Source organism: Cuculus canorus, chromosome 3, assembly GCF_017976375.1.
Source record: "Cuculus canorus isolate bCucCan1 chromosome 3, bCucCan1.pri, whole genome shotgun sequence".
Lineage (NCBI taxonomy): Eukaryota > Metazoa > Chordata > Aves > Cuculiformes > Cuculidae > Cuculus > Cuculus canorus.
The window spans coordinates 50512817-50536262 of record NC_071403.1 but is presented as its reverse complement, the minus strand read 5'-3'; the positions used below and the strand labels follow the sequence as shown (position 1 = coordinate 50536262).

The 23446-nt window shown below is 35.3% G+C and overlaps 1 protein-coding gene across 1 annotated transcript in view; it reads right to left on the bottom strand.

The window, feature by feature from the left end:
• SYNE1 (spectrin repeat containing nuclear envelope protein 1) overlaps positions 1-23446 on the bottom strand; it is a 320695-nt gene that overhangs the window by 222754 nt on the left and 74495 nt on the right. The window contains exons 12-20 of the mRNA XM_054062229.1: positions 19146-19193; positions 14212-14319; positions 13289-13426; positions 11962-12126; positions 8778-8890; positions 8066-8234; positions 4497-4593; positions 2882-3084; positions 241-405 (exon numbers count right to left, since the gene is read on the bottom strand). Coding sequence (XP_053918204.1) covers positions 241-405; positions 2882-3084; positions 4497-4593; positions 8066-8234; positions 8778-8890; positions 11962-12126; positions 13289-13426; positions 14212-14319; positions 19146-19193 — 1206 coding nt within the window. The remainder of the gene's footprint in view (positions 1-240; positions 406-2881; positions 3085-4496; positions 4594-8065; positions 8235-8777; positions 8891-11961; positions 12127-13288; positions 13427-14211; positions 14320-19145; positions 19194-23446) is intronic.

Here is a 23446-nt window from a genome sequence, read left to right as displayed (position 1 = left end):
TAGCTGAAAATGTTCAAAAACAAAAATAAAAAGCTGTATAATCAAAAAGATAAAGAAAGGAAAAGCCCCAATTAAAAAAAAAAAAAACCCTGCTGTCAGGAATTAATTTCTATTTTAAATAAAGATGAGCAATTAGGTACTTTAATAAGTTGTTCTATAGTCCTGACAGAAGGGCAACTCTGTCTTGCTGACAGGGAAATGAAGTAAATATTTAAAAGCAACAACAGCAAAAATGCATACCTGCTTAACTTGCACGAACAGTTCTCTCCATCTTCCATTTAGCAACAGAAGTTGCTGTTTAAGGTCTCTGGAAATGGTCTCATCACATGTTTCAATCAGAAAATTACCAGCATCATTCATGGCTGTGTGCTGTTGTATCCAATGAGGTAAGTGCCGGAAGAAATCCTGAAGAAGAAAATTAACACACCATTACACAACCTTTTCATATAGTATTTACCTTAAATCACGAAACAAAAATGTATCGGCTTGATAAAACTCTTTGAAAAACTATCCTTTGAATCTCTTCATATTGGATATGCCATAATAGACTTTTTAGAGTCTGTGAACATAACCTACGGAATTAAAAATTACCACCGGTTTACTTACAGCTCATTTTACTCCAGTGAATAGCTTCAGTTAAACTAATTGAGCTCCTTAAGAGAAAGCTCTTTAGTTGAAAACACTCAGGGCTCATCTAATTTCTGTCTTGTCTTGAAACAGTATGGGCTGATATTAACCTGGGCTATATACAGACTGTAGAGCTACTCTGCCCCTTCCATGAACTATATGGAGCTTTCCAGGGCCTGGCAACCAAGAAAACCCAAGAAAATCACTTCTTAATTTGCTGCCTTTAAATCTCAGAGTAGGTGAGTGGGGAGGAGAAAAGGATAGTTGTCGCTGGTTTGGGGTTTTTTTCCCCCTGTTCCAGTGAAATAGCTTAAATGGCCCAGCCATAGCACCAAAATGCTTCTGTGCATCATGTAGGCAGGTACACATGAAGAGAGCAGGTACACATGGTAGAGAAAACAAAGACCAGCTCTCTCCCTTCCTTTTTGTTCTTAAAGAGGACTGGCAACAGTTCCTAAGGCAGGTATCTCCAGGCACTATGACTATAGCTATACCAATAAACAAAACAGGACTCTTAACTGTCCAACGATTGCCCACATCTTCTCTGACATGGTTTTGGCCATGATCTGATCTTTTTTGCAACAACTGTGCTACAAGTTCATAATAAGGTTTCTCAAAAATGGAAACCAATGAGAAATCCAACATATCACTTTCTTTTGTAAAAAGAACATTTGTATGCCTTGAAGTTATACAGAGATAATGGAAAGAAGAAGAAAGCATGACAGCATAGTAAGGAGCTACAATGGGTTTTGCCTTGATAGAATATAGGGGGGTTTTGTAATGCAGGTAAGGTTTCCAAATAAGCATCAACAAAATCTTTGTGTCGTATTACTGATATATTTGTGGGTGTGCAGTACAAATATTTGGAAATGTTTAAAAAGGCTGTATGTCATATTCCAAGCAATAGTTATCATCTTTCATTTGGGGGTCCAGATGCTTGTGTTGATGGCCGTATGACTATTAATTGTCAAAAAAATGTAAGTATTGTATTTTGTTTTAATAAACAAATATTAAAAGTTCTAAATCAGAACTATCCTTGGAAGTATCTAAGTGAACATTATTGCTGTGGATTGCTAGATTGAACATTAACAGAAGAAGTAACTTTTGAACCACTATAAGTTTAAGGAGAAATTAGCATTATGGAAGGACAATGCTTTCATGGCTATGGTTTTCAACAAGGCTTTCTGAAACTCTTCATATATCAGAACAGCAAGAAGTATTTGCTTCTGTAATCTACATCCAACAGGCATATGCTGTATGGATATGTTCAGATTTTTGCTTTTGAAATCTTTAAAGGTAAAGTTATAAGATAGGTCAGAGAAGTAAATATTTTTATCCTATTTATATTTATGGATATAAGCGTATTTCATTTTAAACGATGTCAATTAACTTACATAAAACATACACAAGGAGCTAAGATCAGCCTGATTAGCTGAGGTCACACTCTCTGCTTAGTAATAATAACTGTTGGTATTAATATTATGTGAGACTATTAAACCTTTTTCACAGGTTTATTTTTATTTTAAAAGGGTATGCTATTCTTTTACTCTCATTTAAATTATCAAACTGTTACCAAAAAGTATACTGTCTCATCACGTAACATGAAATGCTCGTTCCTGACCTGATGTTAGTTTGAAATCTTTAGAGCAGAAAAAAAATACAGCAGAACTATCTTTATGAATGCAGGTCCCAAAAGGAGCTATCGTAAACATTTCTAAAACACCACGGGAAGTGATTAATTACTCAATCACCCATATTAATACATAAATACATTAAAATATAATAACCCATATTAATAATCTTGTCTTGTGAAGGCAACTAATATTGCAATCTGTCATCTATATAGGAGAAAAATCAGTGGAAAAATAATTTTCTTTACGTTTCTTTGTATGCAGCATATGACTATGCACTTTGGTATTGAGAGCTGTGTTTACCTTTGAGTAAACTGTGTATCATTCCTATCTCTGAGCAATACCGCTGCCCTACATTCATGTCAAAGATGCCTCCAACCATGTTATCATAGATGATGCTTTCCTTCCTCGCGTATATATATGTACATGTCTGTACGTACATGCTACATGATACATGTGCAAAAATTGAAATACCTATGATGAATGCAGGCAGTATGCCAGAAACTGAAAACACCCCTCCCTCTTGTATGACATTTTGTAAAACAATGTAAGCAAATGGAAAAAAAATATTCTGCATTTCATCATTTACAAAATAGCCAGATATACATGCTATCAGTGCATACCTTTTTAGAATGTTCAGGCTGATTCAGCATTTTTTCAGCATCTTCCAACCAAGCTTGTAGACCTGCCACAGTGCTGCTATATCTGTCCCAATTAGCAATCACTTCTTCCAACATGCTTCTTACACTTCTCACTTCTACTGAGAGGTTCCTCCACTGTGCTGTTGTTTCATTCATGAATTTCATCACACTCTCAACTTCTTCCACTGAGATACAGGGAAGACATTGATTATTTTGGTTCATTATTATTACTGTAAAGCTTAATTTTATGTAATGCTTATCTATTCTCATCAAAGAATTATATTTACTATAACTTCTATTTCAGTAGGCTTTTATATACATATGCTCAGTTCCAAGGCCAATTTCAGCGCAAAATTATGAATGAGAAATTAAACCTGTGAATTCAAGACTAAGGAAAGTAAAAAAAAAAAATGAGTGCTATATTCAAACAATCACACTGCATATTCCGTATGGTGTTAATTTCTAATCTATAATAAAAGAAATAAAGAAAGTTTCCTTAAAAAGCAGAGAATAATAGAGATGCATAATATACAAACACATATTATGTCTACATTGAAACATACTGAATGAAATTCTGATCTTCCTTCTACTGGCTTAAAAGTCAAACTGCTGCTTTTTGCCATTTAATTTTCTTTTTCAGGCAATAAAGGAACAAGTATGTCCTCATTCCCAAAGAAAAAAACAGAGAGAAGAAAAAGGATCCAAGAAAATACTGAGACTTCATAAACCATGTAGAAAATTCATATAAGGGAGTAGCTGCCCTTTAGAAAGGAATTTGTTATTGGATGTTTTAATAAATTTAATAATTTAATAAATCTACTCATTTTATTCTTTGTAAGAATACCTTGTAAAAATGTTTACTTTCATAAAGTTTGGGTGTCACTATCGAGTTCCACAACAAAAAATATCCATTTTCTCTCCAAATCTGCTAATGACTTCAGCAGCTGCGGCAATTCTCCACCAACATTAGTGTGTTATCTCCTAAGCAGAGATTAAAGTCATCTCATGTCTGTAACTATCTATGTCAAATATTGCCCTCATGCATTCTCACTGAACTCAGTAGTGTTTATGAATTACAGGAGGCAGCTGTTGAATCAGCTACACGGTTTTCTCATGTACATCCCTAATTCAACTGTCATTTGGGTTCCTCTTGCAGGTTTTCAGAGTTAATGAAGAAGCTTCATTAAATGAGGGCATACTGTTGCTACTACAACAATACAGGGAGCATTTCCAGGCACCACAACATGATCTTCCCTACTCCTAATTTGGTTTCTGGCACACCTTTGAGCCAAATCAACACCACCAAAACAATCCAGAAGTTAGCATGGTCCATAGACTTCTCCCACTAGGAAGTCGGAACATGATCATCTTTTTCTGGAGATTAAGAAATCTTAACAGCACAAGGACAGGCTGCTCTGCATAAGCTGGCTTCACATTAGAGAACATGTGAAATTGCTGTCAGAGGCTGTAGTCTCTGTGGTGAGCTGCTGAACAGCTCTGTTGCATGAAGGAAACAAATATGAGATCTTTCTAAGAGATACTTAAGCCTAAAGAGATAAAATGGTGTCCTCGTGGTGAAAGAAACATAGGCATTTACCTGAACCATTTGCTTTGGCATACATTTCAGCTGCTCTTTTCAAGATCTGGTATGTAACTTCAAACTGCTCAAAGAACTTACTATTTTCAATAACAGACTGAAAAGAAAAAAAATTACAACAGCAAAAATTAAGATAGTTATTAAGAATAATGATAATTTCCATGAAATTACATCAGAATAACAATGACAACTTCATTATTCTCCATTGATTTTTTTCCTCATTTTAAAATAATATATAAATTTGACCTTTTTCAATTAATGGTACAGCACTCTTCCTTTACAAATACACTTTATTTACTTTGCATATACAAAGATTACTTAATATCTTCTTAATTTGTCTGCTAGTCGCTGAATTGTTAAAATTCACTAGCATATGATACCGTGACAGTGCAGAAACTGAGCAATTAACTCAAACTACTTAATGGAAACATTTTCATACAGAAATCTAAGTGAAATCATTTTAAGGAAAAAGAAAATTTCATCCATATAGGTCACCACAAAAATAAAATCCAGTTAAACTTTAAAAAATGTTCCTGTATTAAGACTTTGGAGAAAGACAGTTTTCACTTTAAGAGAAGAAAAACACTTGACTTATTCTTCAGCTTTCCTTTACCTCATTTGTAACAGGAAAAAATGAGGTTAAGGAAACATTACAGAAAGTGATGCTGCTTTCCCAAAGTGTGACACAGTGCTTTTCCTTTGTGTCTGATGTTTTAGCTGTGTGATGTGCTATAGTGCTATGAAAAATTTATCTAGAAATAATTTGGTCACAAAGTTACAGCTCTATCATTTATAACTCTCTATGCCTCATGGCAAATGACGGAGTTAGTTTTAATAAATGTATTTCAGAAACGTTACTTCTTTAAAATGCAAAAAAAAAAATACATCTCTGTATTATGTAAGCATATTATATCTTTAATTCCCACTTTAAAGGGAGAAAAAACTACCTTTTTTTTAAAGAGCTTTTTATTTCGCCTTACTGATGTACTTATCTAGAGTTTTGGAATGGTTTTGTAACCTACGCTACCTCCCAATGTTTTCTCAGTTACAGATCTACAAAATTAAGGCAAGTACATCTCTGATATGTCAACACAATCTTTGGAATGTCAGAATAGACAAAATTCTATGTGTAATAGTATGATTTTTGGTAAAACTACAAATGAGGTCAAATTTCAATGTACATTGAAGAAGAGATTTAGATCTTGTGTATTCTTTAACTCACCTTACATAAAGACAAAAAAAAATTATTGTGCCTGCAAGTATATATCTAAAAATCTTCTATTTTAATATCTTTTACAGTTGCTATGTCAAATCAACACAGTTATCTAGCATGTAATTTAAATTTGTTTATAACCAAGGAAACCTGAAGTCAAGAACAATCAGAATTTTCCTCTGCTCTACTGTTAAAAAAAAAAATTTGGCATGCACAAAGAACTACCAACTTTACAATAAATGACAAGGCAAACTCCTGACATTTACTTTTGCCAGACTCATACATACAGACATTTTACCCTCAATCAAAACCAGCAAGACTTCATATGAGGAAGTAAAAGATTTTATCAAACTACTTATACAATACTGATCTTTAAGGCAATTTGAAATATTTTCAATTGGAAATATTTTTTTAAAAATATAGGCATTTTACTGATTAATATTATCTTCCGTCTGACAAGATCCCTTAAAGAAAATACATAGGTTTTCCCAAATCCATGTAGCATACAGTGCTAACACAACAACACCAAAACACAGTCCCATGGTTTAAATCCATGCATAACTACCCAGTATCTCCACTACAGCTGATCAGAACTTTGGTACAGTATATTTTTCAGGTTGATAGTGTACATTTTATGCCCACCTTTACGTCTGATATATGACAGACAGGAGAAAAGAAGGTAGGGTAAAGCAAAAACCATTTTTATTTTTCAGCTACAGTACACAAATATTTTCCAGGCATATGTTCTATCCAGATCCTAACTGCATATGTTCCTAGAATGCTGACATTGCTCAGTCTGCTTTGGCAGACAAACAAACTTATATTTTTATCTCCTGTTAATATAGTCACTGACTATAACATACTGACTACAGATTTCCTATGCAAGACTCCTAATGTACTTGAAGAGGAAGACTTGGCTCTTGGTCCTTGAAAATTGCTCCCAGCTAAGCCAAAGCAAATAAAGTCTCTTCTCATCTCTGGACACCTGCAAAGAGCCAGAAGTCAAGGCCATAAGGAATGAAACTGAGCTTTATTTATCTTCTTGTCCCAATTTCCTCATTTTGATGCGATGCAGTTTTATAACATGACGCAAGGAAGCATTTTCCTTCCCCTAACAATCATCTCAACAATAGTGCTATCCACTTCCCCATTATTTCCCTTGTCACCTTTTAGTAGTTTTGCAACAGTTTTACCGAGTATACAAATGGACTATAACTCTTAGCTACCACACGTCACTTTAGCACACTATTTTAAATAACCACCTGAATTTTGTAAAGCTTGTCTGAAACAAGGCTTAATTTCTGATTTTTTATGTGTCCCTAACTGCTAAAGTTTAAATATATGAAGGGAAAAGCGTGAATAGGTCTTCAATTCTCATTTTGTAGAGAAACTTTATTAAGTTTGAAGTTTTCTCCCAAAGCAATGAGAACTATGAGGCTGTGCAGGCATCAATAACTTTCTTTACACAGTGTTCTGGCTCTGAATAGTTCTATAACCATCGATTATTTCCAAACTGAATTTTCCTGTGCAATTTTCCTCGTATGGATGAGACAGAAGGGGGAAAAGTTAGTTAGCACAGTCCTGCTTTACAAAGAATCCCTCACGCCCTAATGCAGAAGAGTAGCAGTGGTACCATTCTACCAGCCGCTTGGCATTGCAACCGTGAATTTAACAACATACAGCAGCCTGACACTTGAAAAGGAACATATCAATGTTCATCTGTAAGTCAATAGCCTCTGTTTCTTAACACGATATAGGGATGGAGCAATCTCCTTCCAGAACAGAAATCAAACAATGGGTTCAATATACTAATGCCGAGTAGAAGACAAAAAGCCATTCTTTAAAAGAATAAAATGAAAGCCCTATCAATACAGTATACTGAAAAAGTACACAGAAGTAGCGTAACTTCTTTTTTTTTTCCCTTCATTTGGAGGACTTTAAAGAAAAGTACTGAGGAAGCCTGCATGCCAAAAATCTCCTCTATCTGTACACTTAGTCTGTGTATAGTCATCATCTATGCAGCTGTAAAAGAAGATGAAACTAAGTTCTTCAGTATTGATACCTAAGGTAAGTTAAAATCTAGTATTAGGAACCTCCAGATATGCTTGGCAAGTTGATTGTGAGAGAGTTAGCAGCTAGGACATTATTTCTGGTTCTGAAGAGATGATAGCACTTTGACTGAAGTTCCTCCATGGGGAAGGCAGATTCACTTCTGAAAAGATATCCCATAAGACTGCAGTCATAAAGTTCATGGCTGGTGGGTTCCATTTCTGTTTTTTCTTTATTAATTTCCACGAATCTTAAACATGGATATTTCAAGAACACTTATTAAAAGAGAAACATAATTCCAACTTACAATATAATTTTGAAGAAGTAGTTCCACTGACTCTCGCCTTCCATACTTGATAATCCACGATTTTAACTTTGATTCTGCAAGGACTAACAGTGACAGTAGACGGTACTTCAGTTCCAGAAACTCCATCTTCAACAGATGGAGCTCAGATGAAGATACAACAAAATTAAACCTATAAAATTAATCACACCATAGTAAAATACACCAATACTCAGGAAAGACTGAAAGCTTTAATTACAGTTGAGATATTTTTCTACTCTTTCACACAATTCTAAGTCTACAAACATTCAATTATGTATAATGATCATTCTGGTGACTACTTCTGAAAAGGAAATTAATTGCATTTCTGTAGAAATCATCAATTTACATCTGTTACTAAGTTTTGCAAAGTCTTTTTTTTTTTTCCTTCTTTTTTTTTTTCACATGCATCCTGGCTGTTGTTACATAACATTTTTTCCAGAGACAAGTAATAACAAGATAAATGTAAAAAAGTATTCCCTCCCAAACCCCACAGCTTATTTTGATTCTCATCAATCTGTAATGTATCAGGCTTTTCAGTATATTTTAATTTATATTCCAGAAGGTTTTTTTCCTTCCAATTTTTTCCTACTTGCCATTGAGAAACATAATTAGTGATTTCTATACGAACAGATTAAAAATAAAACAGGTTCCCTTTCATTCACACAGGGGTTTTATTTCATATTGAAAGCCTTACCTCTCTGCCATATCCTCTAATTGGTCCACAGGAACAGGCACTCCGTTAACAGACCTGGCCCCGTGGATCTCATGGAATGCCTTTTTGTGACCATCTATGTTTTTCAGCAGATCCTGATTTGATTTTAAGAGAGAGATTGAGAGAGTGAGGAGAGAGAGAGAGGGAGGGAGACAGAGAGAAAGAGAGAGAAGGCTCACAGTAGGCTATCTAATTAATAAGCACGATTTTAAGCCTGCACTGATGACTCAATGTAGTTAACTATTTGATCATGCTCTCATATTTGCACGCAAGATTATGCATATCACAAAAGCATTTACATCAACTTGAACATTTACATAGGGAACCCCCTTATAAGATGCTCTGCTAAAGCCAATTATGCAAGATTTTAAAAACGAGAATACACTGCAAAGGTTTAACAAAACAAGAACTCTTAACTGTACTAAATAATCCCTGAAATACAGTCTGTGAATATTCTAGTACCATAATAGCATAATCTTGCTAAATTTACTCTTTACATCTTTAAAATAGATACTAACCTTTAATAAGTATAGATTCAAATTCTCAGCAACTAATCTACTCCGCTAGATACAGGCAGAAGATCCATAGCTCCTTATGTAAGTACATATTCAATATTTAGTGAACTTTTCACTGTCTCAGCATCAAAAGATCTCAGGATCACTCTCTCTCTATTACAAAAATGGATGCAGAATGTGGTTTCCAACCTGTATTCCTCTGATAAGAATTGTACCAGCAAAAACCTTACAGCAGAGCGCATTTGAACTGTAACTAAGCAACACTGCTTCAAACGGCTTCCTGGAGATTACATATTAAATGAATGACTGGCAGTAGTCTTTGAAGAGACACCGTAACACTAACACGTCAAGCCCCCAGCATGAGGATACAGAACAGTGGGTATTTTACTGCATACAGACAGCTTCTGGCACAAAGCACTCAGATGCCCATTAGCAAAGGAAATCACACAAAGGTACCCCTTTCTCACCTTGGGGAACAATTTGCAGACTTCTGTGTTGATCACAGATGTCTATTTATTCCTATGCGCTGAAGAAGAGTTACTCCCCAGTCAAAGCCCAGTGTTTGCACAGCAGAAATTAATGCTAATTCACTGGCTCAGCTCACTAAGCGGTCCCACCATCCCTATTGACCCGCCTATATTTTCATTGTTTTCTACTTCCGCCAACACCTTGTTGTGAAGGGAAATGAGCTAGGCTTTCTCAGATGCAAATGATACACTGATTTTACCATGGCAAAACCACCACTGAGGGTATTCTGTGACTAATGTACTCTCACATAAAGGAAAGACTTAGAACAAATATCTCAGCTAACTGTGCTTGAGACCTTGTTGAACAAAAAGGGATGCAGCTCACATGCATTGATAAGTCAAAATAAAACCCAGCAGTTTCATACAACATGAACTCATGAAAACTTCTATATAATGTACTTAGGAAATAAAACGAAACGAAATCCTGCTCTGCAAAATGACCCTCAACAAGCACAGACATTGTCTTTAATTTCTGGATCTTGGAGGCAATGTTAATTAAAATAAATTTAAGCGCTTGCCTGATTCCATGCAAGTTTGTCCAAATAAGATGGTACATTTCATATTTGTTTCAAAATAGTCATAAGCTATACAGTTCACTAAAATAACCCACTGTCAGATGAGACAAAGATATAGAGAAAGTGATAATGTTCCTTCAACAAAACGCTAACATACAAGCCCCAACAACTTCCTAGGAAACAAGGACCGAAAAAAATACATGAATGCATTTCTGTTACTACCCAGTTGCATGTTATTATTCATCAATGCAAATTCAAGTGACAAAAGAAACTCCAGGAACAGACATAATTATACATGCTTCTCTTGGAGCTTTCCCCATCCCACTTCCAGGGGAAAACTCCTCTGGCACAGACTAACCTAAATCAAAGTGTATTTGTTGGAGTAGAAATCCCTCACCAGAGCATTTCTGATACAAAGAAAACACAGTTTAGGACACACTCTTTTGTGTTTCTTATGGATGTATCAAAAGGAAATCTACAACAAAAGAAGTGTTTGACTTGCTTGTTTAAACAAATGTTATGAATCCTGAAATATTTGATGTTAGCAAGAAAACTAATGAAATGTAGCATTGCAAGAGACTAGACCTTGAAAGAAAACAGTATGTCCGACTTAGATTTTAATATTGCTTTGGTTTAATTTTATTATCTACAACTAAAGTTAGAAGAGCTGCCACTGTTCTAATAAAGAGTAGTCAGAAGACCAAACTGATCTTGCAGATAAACTACAATTGTCTGTCATAGCTGTTCTGAGATAACCACAGAAGCTACCAGCTTTTCATTACATGGCATTTTTATTAAAAAAAAAACCCACCCATATCCAAACCACAACAAATAAGAAAACTACAATCAAGTTTTAAAATGTTAGTGATAGAGAAAAAAGCAATATAAATCAATAGAGCCTTAGGCTGCACTTGCAGTAGGTTTCTCTACACCACTTTTTTCCTTTCCGTATTATATTTACTGGTTCAGTTTCTTTTATAATCTCATCAACAATTTCTATCTATAGTTTTATCGTATGTATTATGTAATGGCACAGACAACCTTAAAGTTTTGATTTTAAATGAAAACTTGGACTGAGTAAAGAGTAATGGCAAACCTATTTAAATTCATCTGGAAAAGTTTCCCATTTATCACAGCAGAGGGGACTTATGCTATTTTTCCTCACAACTCTATGATAACTAATTTCATCCTATTTTTCCCCTCAGTGCGTATCACCTGAACTGACTATCAGCACATCTAGTATTTTTGCTCTCTCTCTCTGCTGTTTCACCTAAAAAGTTCATATTGGTTGAACAAGGAACCCAACTTATGAGCTCCCTACAGAATTTTGCCCAACAGAAACCTTAGAATAGGGTGATAATTAAAACATTAATATCTGACATCTTTCAAACAGAAGAGGCAGGAACATTCAAAAGCAATTTTGAATATTGTTTGTAAGACATACAGACACCACAGTTCAAATCATCACACTTAGGTTTAGCTACCATCAAGATGACACCACTCACAGAAACTAGAAATAATATTCTTTCATTGTACAGTATGGATCATTTACTCATCAGGTTTGGAAACAATGACATACAAAGCGCAGAGTGAATGCATGTAGTTCTACCTTATGTTGTTCAAGTTTCCTGTGTATTATGTTTGCTGTTTCTTCATGAGCTTGCTGAACAGTTACTTCTTCCCTCAGAGCAGCCTCTGCTCTATAAAGCCAAGCACCTATAGTACCCAAAGGTGCAGGAAGAGATTTGTCAAGGTATATGTGCCAATCTAGTATCTAGGAAATAAAAGTAAGAGGATTCTATAATTAAGCAAGGAAGGGAGTTCAAACAAGCATACTGAGAAAAATCAGACTTTAAGACCCAAACTCCACGTAACTGTGTATGTTTAAGACATAAACCTTAGGTATATTACTTCATATTAGTTCTAAAACTATAGCATTCTCACAGGCAACAAAATCTCTATTAGGATTTGTTGATTCATGTATTTCCCATCCAGAATGGTAATTGCAGTCACAGAACTGACCGCATATAAACTAGAACAACCAATGAGACACAGATCTGAAATTTTATTAGTTAACAAGCACAGCAAGGGATGAGACTTTCTTCCACCTGACATAGTTTCATGCTCTTGCATAAAATCTTTTTCTCTATATTTTGAACATATTTTCTATGAGCAAAGTGCAAATGAGTCTCAAAGGTCTGTGGAACCAAGATTATAGCAATAACTACTGTATCTTATTGGCAATCCCAGTTATGGAAGAGGAAAACAACGAAAATTACACTAATAGTCCAGAATATATTTAAAGAGATACTCTGTTAAACATATGACATAAAAAAAAAAATGAAATAATCCATGAATATACACTGAGTAATGATTTTATAACTTCTTATTTGGTACAAACGACATAACTTGATTAGTACTTTTCATTCAGTTATTACAAAACTACTACCAAAAATACTAACATTGATTTATTACCATTGCTACCAGGTTAAAAATAGCATCAAACCGCAATTTATTGATAACATATTTCGTAATAAAGAGAAGCATATTTTTAGTTATATTAAAAAATGTTATATTACAATTTCTTAGATAATTCTACCAGTTTACATTAAAGCACTGCATTTTGAACAGGCATTGTGCATGCTTTTTATCAACAATGTTTTGAACTTGGCTATGTACTGTTAATACACTTTGAAATAAAGAGAAATCTCTAAGCATAGTCCTTTTCTTAAAGTTCATATTCTCTTTTTGAACAATACTAAAACATAAGAATGCAGTAAACAGTCTCAACAGTAATGCAAAATAATTCAACGGTTCTAGAAATTCGGTCCACTTTGAGTTTCTAATAAAATCAACAGCAAACAGCTGTCTAAACTAATGTAAATTCTCATGCTTCATTAAATAAAAAATATATAGTAAATTTATTTTCTACTTACCCTGGAAGAAACTCTCTCCCATGCTTGCTTCACCATAGCTTGATCAAGTGACAATTTACCATCTTTCCTTAATGACTGGGTTACAAGTTCAATCTGTTTCCTTTTTACCTCATATTGTACTCTGAAATGTTTAAATGACTGCACAAAGAGAAAAATCAAACCAATGTACTACAGAGTCAAAGAATAAAACTCTCCAGTGTTTATGGAGTACTACTACTTAAGACAATCTTGTACTGATAGAAGTACTAACTCTTCCTAAAGGGAAGTAGCAGTAAATTTGTATATTTACACTGAAATGCATTTTATTAAAGGCTTTAATGGACTGCAGAATTCTCCAGGGAAAAAGAGGTAGGACTCCAGTATTTTCCTTTAGTTAATAGACGCCTGAACCCTATATGAAAGGAAGTATTAATTGATCAGATAAACTAGCAAATTGATTAAATGCTACTTAGGACAGACAGAGGCTGCTTTAGAGAATGGACAAGCTTCAGGAGAAAATTTATGCCAAAATTTATATTGTTAATTCAGACGTTACCCTTTGAGAGAAGGGTTAAAAATGAAGTTCTAAGCCCTGTCCTCTCCACCTGTCACTTCATCTAGCCTACAGTCACACCTCCCATCTGAGCCATATCACATAGGATCTGTACAGACACATGCTTGCTTCTAACTAGGACAGTCCTTCTTTACACTGCTAGAAAAAGCTCTGTGTTAGGCAAACCATCTGTGCACCGTTCTACACAGCAAAGCTGGAGTTGACATTATCCTTCCTCCACCAATAAAAGGCAAGACAGTTTGTGTCCTTATTTCTTTAAGCTACAGTATACTAACTTGCATATACACAGCATGCATAAAATACTGAGGTACACATTGCCCATAATGACGACAATAATGTCTCCTCATACAAAATTTCCCCTACTGCTTACCTGGTATTTCTCCTGTAAGCTTGTTTCTGCCACCTGTGCTCGGGTTAAGTCTCTTTCAAATTGTTCTGCCCACACTTTTAGGTCTCTCAGCATCAGTCTGTCTTCCTTCTATGATTTAGTACAACCACACACAAAAACAACATCGCAGCCTATTAGTAGAGGTGTCAGATATAGCCCAGAGATTAGCATCTCTCTAGGAAGTCAAGGTCATTAGTTGTAGTGAAAGCAAACGGAATATCAGGGCCCAATTCTCCCATCACTTATCTTCATACAGTCTAACTGAAAAGCACTTTCTGATTGCAAGAGGAGAATTCAGCATCTAGGCATGAGTCTTACAGTGCTGAAATCGTGTCAATTTGGGACACTGCAGTGAAAAAGATACTATTTGCAGTTCTCATAATGTTAAAGTAACACAAATCTGTTGAAATATAAATCAACAGTTAATTTTAGTCTTCAACATATTTGTAGAGTCAATTTTCAGTAAAACAATTGATCTGAGGCAGGATAGGATCCCATCTTTTATCACCATCTTATTTGCTGGTCTGCTATTGCTTAAAAATAAATAAAAAAAAAAAAGTTATTTTCTAGAGTGATTTCAGGGTAATCCTTGACATCAAGCTCCAAGTTTAGAAGTTGGCAAAATATTTATAGAGAATGTTTTAACAATGAAAATTAAAAGGAAAAAAAAAACAACCTAGATTGTATTCAGTTTCTTTTCCTTCCATGCCATTTTATAGCTTTGAAGAGTAGCATATTTGTTCTACAGTTTTGCACTTCAGTTACGGCACTGGTGCATTGCAAGTCTGTAAAGTTCTCTGCAGAACTCACTGACCTGGCTGTGAATGGAAAAATATTAACAGCGAATCTCAGGTTTGTGAGGATGTTATATGAAAAGTTTTGCACACAACAGAGAGGTGTTTTGTGCACTGTGTAACCAGGCTCATCAAGTAGGATACAAGCATCCATCTCGGATCTCCACTCAATGAACTATATGTGCTAGCTGTTAATCAGAAGCTACTCTTTGAAACCAAAGAAGACATTTTATAGTAAAATTTGTCAGAAACAGATCTATTAGAGAAAAAAAGTTCAACACCACATCATATGAGTAAATCACCTAAGATAGGTGAATGAGTTTTAAGCATTACATGAAAGAAGAAAAATTGGAGTATGTGATAAAAAAGAATAGCCATTGAAAGTATTTAAACATCTTCTTTCTAAGATCCTAACCTGGGAAAGCAGCCAATTATGGATCCTTTGCTTGTAAGCTGCCTCAAATATGTAAAATATAATTTCTGTTAATAATTTTAAAAGCACAGAGCTATTCTTTCACTACAGCTGAGGAAAGGAGAGGATCCTGAGACAGGAAAGAAACCTTTCTTTCATGTATTTCTACTAATTCCTACAGCAGTAGTTGGTTGGACAGAATCTACACAACAGATTGTGCAAATGTCACGGGTATCTGTTAATTTGCTAGGTGAATTCATAGCTGGGTAGTTGCAGCAAGGTTCACATGATTAGAGCAGCAGTGCTGGACCTACGTTCGCTGTAGCTCATGCTCCTGTCTTTTAACACACTCTAAAAATTGGTACCTGAGAAACAGTATAGGACACATGACACTTCCCAGCTCCAGCTATTTGTAATGTTGAGATTTCCTTGACTACACAGAGCATCCCAAGAAGCCAAAACTCCCAGTGCGACCAACTTCTCAAAATTATTTAAATAGAGAAGGAGAATAAAAATCCTTCTCTTCTCATCTGGTAGTTGGCTCTGTTTGTAGAAAAATAACGTCAAGAGTCTTTGAAATAAACAGCAAAGCCAGGACTATTCCTCAATGAGTGAGCAGAATATAAGACAGAATCCTTAACTCATTCAGCCATCAAAAAGAGAACTTTGGTATTGAATGTAGCCCATTCATTAGAAACTATAACTTTAGTGAGACTATTGCGATCTGTATTAGTATCTAGCTGTCAGCTCCATAAAGGCAATAATAAACCATGCATCTTAAAGAACTGGAAGTCCTAAAACAATTCTATTAACTGAAACTTTAAGTAAAATATTCTTGACATCAAGAAGAGAATAAGAGTGTCACAATGTTATATAAATTACTGTTAGTTCACACTATAAATTCAGTTTTGTAAAACACTGACTTTTAGTCCCTTATGGCTCATGTTCTTATTGTTGAGAAGCACTTCCTTAAGGTAACTCTTTGCAAGAAAAGCATCTGTGACTGCAAATATTCATACAGCAACGTGACCAAAATAGTTACTTTGCAGGATTCCTATCAACTTAGCTTAAAAATTTAATAAAAGCTAAAACTGGGTCTGACCAAATTTTTTTGGAATAAATATCACTCAGAACACCTCTGTGGTACCTGAAGATAAAAAACACAGGAACAGCCACATACCTCTCATATCAAATACCATTTCTCTGATACTAAGTGAAAAGACAAAGTTAAGAGGTGGCATTGAGTCTTGCGTGATTTTTTTTTTACTACTTAGCTATATATTTTTTGTTTAGTTTATTTAATTGCAGAAGATGTAGGCATTTCAGTAACTGCCTAATTGAATACTGGGAAAGACACTATGCAACAACATACGCATTATATTCATTTATTCATACATTTTCACAGGTTTCTAGTTCAGCACATCACTTATAACCCACAAACTTTGTTCTGTAGTCCTTGGTTGACAGGAAAGCATTTTGAAGTCTCCGTTTGGGTAACTGACATAAAAGATTCATTTTACGAATTTATTAGCCACCAAGGCACCTGTCACCAACACCTCCCAGGTTTAATGAGCTATCATTCTTAAAACAAGACTTTCATTAGTGCCTAGTAGTTCTTACTCTTAGTAAAGTAATATCAAAAGCATATTCTTACAGATATACAAACTATTTTGTAAAGCCTGCACACCTGAAGTAGCACACAGGACATAAACCATCAAGGAAAGTTATCTAAGATAATTATAATTATTTGTGCTTTCCCCAGTATAAGGATCATTGATCTCTGATCACATTTATTTCAGTTTATCTAAGCCACCATGACTTATTTTCCACATGCTACTTCCAAACAGCATCTTAAAGGATTAATTTATCCTGACATCATTGTCTGAATATTCACCAAATTGCAGAGATGAACAGAAGTAGAGCACTCAACCACCAAAGCACATCAAAGAAGCTAACTAGAGAAAAGTGTTTATGAGTTCCAGTACAATAAGGGGATATAATTGAAATTTACAAAGAAAGCTTTCAGCCTAGACTCAAAGTCAAAACATTACTTTATTAAATGATATGTCAGAGTTAATTTGAAAATTACATACTACAGAATAATTTGTTGTTTGAAGAGCTATAGATACACATATGTGTTTCATGATTTAATTTACGAACCTGGAAAGGAGTACTTTGTTGGGTTCTCTAATATGTGTTTATACACCAGGTAAACTGTTCAAATTCCCAGGCACACGCAGGATAGAATTTTCAAATATGAACTTAAATCTAAAAAAGTTAAGTCACCTGTTTTTTAAGGGATGTTGAACTCTTATATTATCTATGTGCTGAGAAAATCATGTCCCTAAAAAAATGCTTATACTTGGATTTGATTGATTATGCTATTCCTTTTGAAAACTCTGGCTTACACATATATATATGTGCTACTCAATATATATGTGCTGAAACATTTTCACTGACAACAGCATCACAGATGCATGGTGAATGCTGAGCCAAGCGTCATCTTCAGGGGGATAAGCTACTAATGCCTATCTGTAAAAGCTGACACTAAATCACTGGAAGAGCTCAAAAAGTTATTTCGGCAGTTGCTGCTGAGGAAATTAATTTTACATTAGAGCACTCTGCTGGCATAAAGATGTTGGAGGCTACAGGATTATCTTCTGAATTACTTGCTTATCAGAGCAAAAGAAGAGGAAGACTATCCATCAGAAATACTTTGAAGGAGTGTGCTTTCTCTATAGTTAAATTTATACCAAGATGAAGAAACTGACAGCACTTTTACCACTTCAAATCTTCAATAGCTTAAGCAGCAATGCACTGGGGATGCATAAGGCTAAGAATGTACAACAAGGTCCCATTAAAATTGTTGAATGGTTTCAGAAGACGGGAATAATTCTGCTATCGGTATTAATCTTCTCTTCAACACATATCACTAGTTAGATATACATAATAGGTGATGAACACTTGATTGCACTTACTTGACAATAACTTATTGCTTATAAATTAAAAAAACCCAAAAAAACAAAAAACCAAACAACACCAAAAAGTGTAGAACCAAGGCAAATAATTGATTAGGTCAAACTATAAACACTGTTGACTGACCACAGTGACACCTGTTAATTGTTTCACAATGTATTCACTTCAGTCTTCCATTTTCATCTCTGAATGTTAATACTCTATGTTAGATTCATAAACTCTCAGTTAATACCAGAAAATCGTAAATATTTAAATATCCAAGATGAATAAAAACTTATATTTTTCAATACACAGTTCACATACATCACTTACACAATCACATGTACAATCTACTATCTACCATATAAATCTAAAGACATACTGAAATACCCATCTAATATGAGATTAGATGAGTAGAAACATTGATCTGTTTTTTTCACACTTATATCTATTCTTAAGAAAAGCAAAAGCATTGTCTGAGATTTATTATAGGAAAGTAGTTGACTTGATTTCCTATAATATTTCTGTAAAAATATTTGAAAATTAAGCATTAGGATGTCAGTATCAGCTCATGTAAGAAGGTAGAGACTCATTACGTTTATGTATTTGCTTCTTTTGGAAAGATTAGCATAAAGCTATCAAACCAGTGTATATAAACTCACCCAAAATCTAATGCCAAATAAGTGCAGGATAAAAAAGATAATAAGCATAAAAAGTCCAACTCGATATATTATTCTGGAGCACATTACCCTTACCTTAAATTTCATAAAAGAAATGACAAAAGTTGGGATTGCTTGAAGTTCCTAGCAATATGAAACAAATGGGAAACAAGAGGAAGGAAAAAGAAAAAGAAGCAAACAAAATAAAGCAAAGCAGGCTGAAAAGTCCAGAGAAAATAATAAAAAAAAAGCCATATGTGTTAAGAATATAAGATGCACTTAAATATTACAGAATTCATATGTCTGTATCATAGCTAGTGAAGTAGTTTTAATTTTAGATCTGATTTCCATATTACTGGTCACTATATGATTTATTTTATCTGGAAAAAAAGTTACTTACCTTGGGGTAACTCTGATTGAGATATGTTGACTACACAACTTCACATATAGCTGATTCATGCATATTAGATCCCTTTTAATGCTAGAAATGCACATACAAATAGCTGTTCCCTCTGACCATAAACGGGGGCATAAGCTCTGATTGTTACTCCAATTCTTCCAATGCAAATTCTTTATAAACTGAGTATTGAATTAGGAGGGAAGAAGAATAGGAATTTATGTGGACAACACAGCGGCAGCCGAGTTGGCTAGAGAGGGTTAGAAATCTTTCCCCTTCCATCAAAAACCACCCAGACACACTTCACTCTGAAATAGCATTCTTTTAACTAAATGAAGGCATCTGCAATTGAAAGCGATCTTTTTGACAGATAGGAAAAAAATAGTTGTATCTAGCATTTCCTGTGCAACTCATTTCATTCTATGTTAGGCACTTAACATGGGTCAGATGAAATACACCCTAAAAGCGCTTAACTTCAGGAAAAAAGAAATTAAGAGTACTCCAGAAATTTAAGAGACAAGAGTCTTGCGAGGTTCTCACTCCCAGATACCTGAATTCTACAATTCTTTGATACATATTTCCTTATACTAGACTTCAGGGGAAAGGCAGAAAGGCTAAAAATAGGGGGATTATACCAGTCACAAAAACATAAAGCATGTCTGGATTTCTTATTAATCAACTGCCAACAACATCATTACCTAAGGAAGGATTCATTCAAGGCAACTTTAACTATACTGAAATATTATGCAACACAAAATTCCAGAAGACAGTTTATTCAGGAGACCCTGTTAAGAAAGATGATATCTAGAAAAGTGTCTTATCTTTCACTGATTACAGTTAGAGTGTAAGTACTTTTAGATTCTTAAAGACAGATGAATCCTGCCCTAAATAATTAAACTAACCAAATAAGGGAAAATTCCTAAGCTGAGCCTTATAATGGACATGGATACTCTGGGTCACTTTAATGGGAAGAAAGAGGCAATAAATACTGTTCTGCCTTGCACTGTTAGCTATGGTGATCAGAAGTGTATCCAATTCACTTACATAGTTTTCACAAAATGGCTATATTAAAAGGAACCAGTTTGGCATGTTTGGTCTGATCTTTCATATGTTTGTATACCTAGAACAGAATCTGTGGATAATGCTTCCAGAAAAATTATAAATTAATTTTAAATTTAAATGGTTTATATAATCACACAAATATCTTTTAAGTGATTCACTGCCAAATCCGTGCACCGTGAAAAGAAATACTCTCTCTTTCACATTTTTCCAGTCAATTAATCTAGCAATATTAGAATAACAATGGGTGCAAGGCGGGGGTTAAAAAAAGACACGTAAATGCCTTGTGTGGTCAAGAAAGTCAATTGCCACACTATAATCCTAAGCAGTTAATTCTACAAAAAAAAAATTTTCCTTAAATTTTCAAAGTAATGAGTTTATAAATGCTTCCTTAAGTACTAAAAAAAATAGCTCTTGCTGTAGAGAACGGAATCCACTTTTCTATTTTTTTAAAGGAATTTAAATCTCAAGTTGTGTATGATGCCATTTAGAAAAAGCATTCCTCTTGCATTGCAAGAAGACCTCTATCATCGTTTCATTTAAAAAAAAAAAAATCTTAAATACATCAACTACGCACTTAAACATTATCACAGAATTGCAGAATCACAAAACGGTGGAGGTTTGAAGGGACCTCTGGAGGTCATTTGCTCCAAACCCTCTGCTTGAGGACAGACATCCAGAGCCAGTTACCATTGGATGTGGCATATCCAGATGGCTTTTGAATACCTCCAAGGATGGAGACTCCTTTCCGGGCAACTTGTACCAGTGCTGCATTACACTCACAGTGAAAAAGCATTTCCTGATCTGCAGAGTGAACCTCCCTTGTTTCCATTTGTGTCCATCACTTCTGGTGCTGTCACTGGGCACCACTGAGAAAAGTCTGGTTCTTTCTGTCCTCTCCTCTTTGCACTCTCCCTTCAGGTGTTTATACATACTGATAAGATCCCCCTGAGCCCTCTCTTCTTTAGGCTGAACAGCACCAGCTCTCAGCCCCTCCTCATGGAAAAAACGCTCTAGTGCCTTCACCACCCTTGTGACCCTTTATCAAACTCTCTCCAATACATCCCAGTTTTTGGTACTGAATTGCCCAGAGCTGGACACAGTGCTCCAAGTGTTTCCTCACCAGGTTGCAACCTTTCTTGACTTGCTGGCAACATTATAAATTTGGATGTCCTATTGTGACAGTCTTACTTAACCCAGTAGTTTAGATGATCCTTTGCCTAATTATCACCAACCCATAAGCAATTAACATTTTGGGCTAAAAGACATGAAAACACTCAGTGAAAAAGAACTCCAAAAGATATTTCATTATGAAACATTTGACTGAGATTTTTTTTAAGAAGTTTTCCTTTTAAGTGCTATATAAATACCGAATACAGTTCTTATGTCTGTATATTTTTAAACTGTATTATTGGATTTTCAGCACTAGAATCGCACCATAAGTATTATGTAATATGAGTGATATTCTTATTTTCCCAAGGATTACCCAGATATCTTGTTTCATCTAGGTATCCTGCAGTCAACAGGATGAACTGCATTAACTCCTGGCTTCTCTCCCACTCTCATCCAGAACTGTGTATACTGCAGTCCCAATATTTGTTGAAATTTGTACATGATAGTTTGCCAAATCTATCATTGTGATTTTCCTGAGCACAGACCAGATATTTTAAAATATAAGTTCCAAGTACGAGAAATTCAATTATCTATTGACAGATTCTCCCTGGACAGTCATAAGTAAAGCAGCTGAGTGCAAAACAAGCTTCTCTTTGTGATATATGACAGAAATATCATTTTAAAAAAAAGTTTATAGTAATAAAAGACCACAGCACACCAAAAGTTTAGCTATTTGAAAGCTTATATCTCTTCAGTCCTAAGCAGATGAAAGCTTTGAGCTGGTTTTACTATGTATTTCACTGCTTTATGGCCAGTGACTACTTGAGGTCCTGGAATACTTTTGCATTTCTTACCAGCCTGGATCCATCCAGACCTCTGTACCATCAACTTTTCACATACCACGTCATCATCATTTTGTAACATCACCAGAGGTGAGGAAACTGGAAGTTAGGGTGGACAGAACTAGGACAGAGAGGTATAGAGTTGACACAGGCTCCTGATAGGGATGAGAATTTCTCCAGAGATGGATTATCAGAATTTGTGTAAGAAAAAATTGAGGGCCTTATCGCTGCTCTTGACCAGAGACTCCACTGGAGAAGTGGAGTTTGTCTCAAACTGCCAGCGACTCAGTCAGGGGTGCTGAGGAGGAATACAATTCTTCCATAAGGAAACAAAGAATGATGACATTAGATATTTAGTGCAATGTCAAGTTCTTACTTTCTGCTCAGATCTGGGAGTTACTTATTTCTGCAGTGCAACACGCAGAGGACCAGCAGTTCTACCAAAATTCACCTGGATTGCTACTGGAATATCTTAGTGATATCTAGAAAGAGGAAGTGGTCTTGAACTTAGCATGTCAAACTGATTGAATTTGTGCTGTTTCATTTCCTAGTATTTTACTGGGAATTCTGGAAGCAACTCTAGTTTCCCTTTCAGAGCTTGTGTGTTATTGTCTCTGTGGGTATAGCCAGAGGCAGAGTGAATGAGCCCTGCATTCACTTGCACCGTCTCTTTGTAAAGCTCAGGAGAAGGTGGTGAGGCTGTTCCTCAAAATCCAACCACAGCACAGGCAGTAGACCTGGTGAAGCTGTTGGCAGCAGAAACTGCATTTTGTGCCATGGTAGATGGAGATGACAGGATGGCCTTCGCCTGCCACAGGCCACAGCATAAGGCTTCAGTGCTCACACTGTCTACTTCAGCAGCTCCCTTGCTCAGTGGGATGCTGCGGCATCAGCACACACGTCCTCAGACCAATGTGACAGCAAGGAAAATGAAAAATTCCAGTACTCAGAAACTGGACAATTTGCAATTGGACAGCAAAGATACA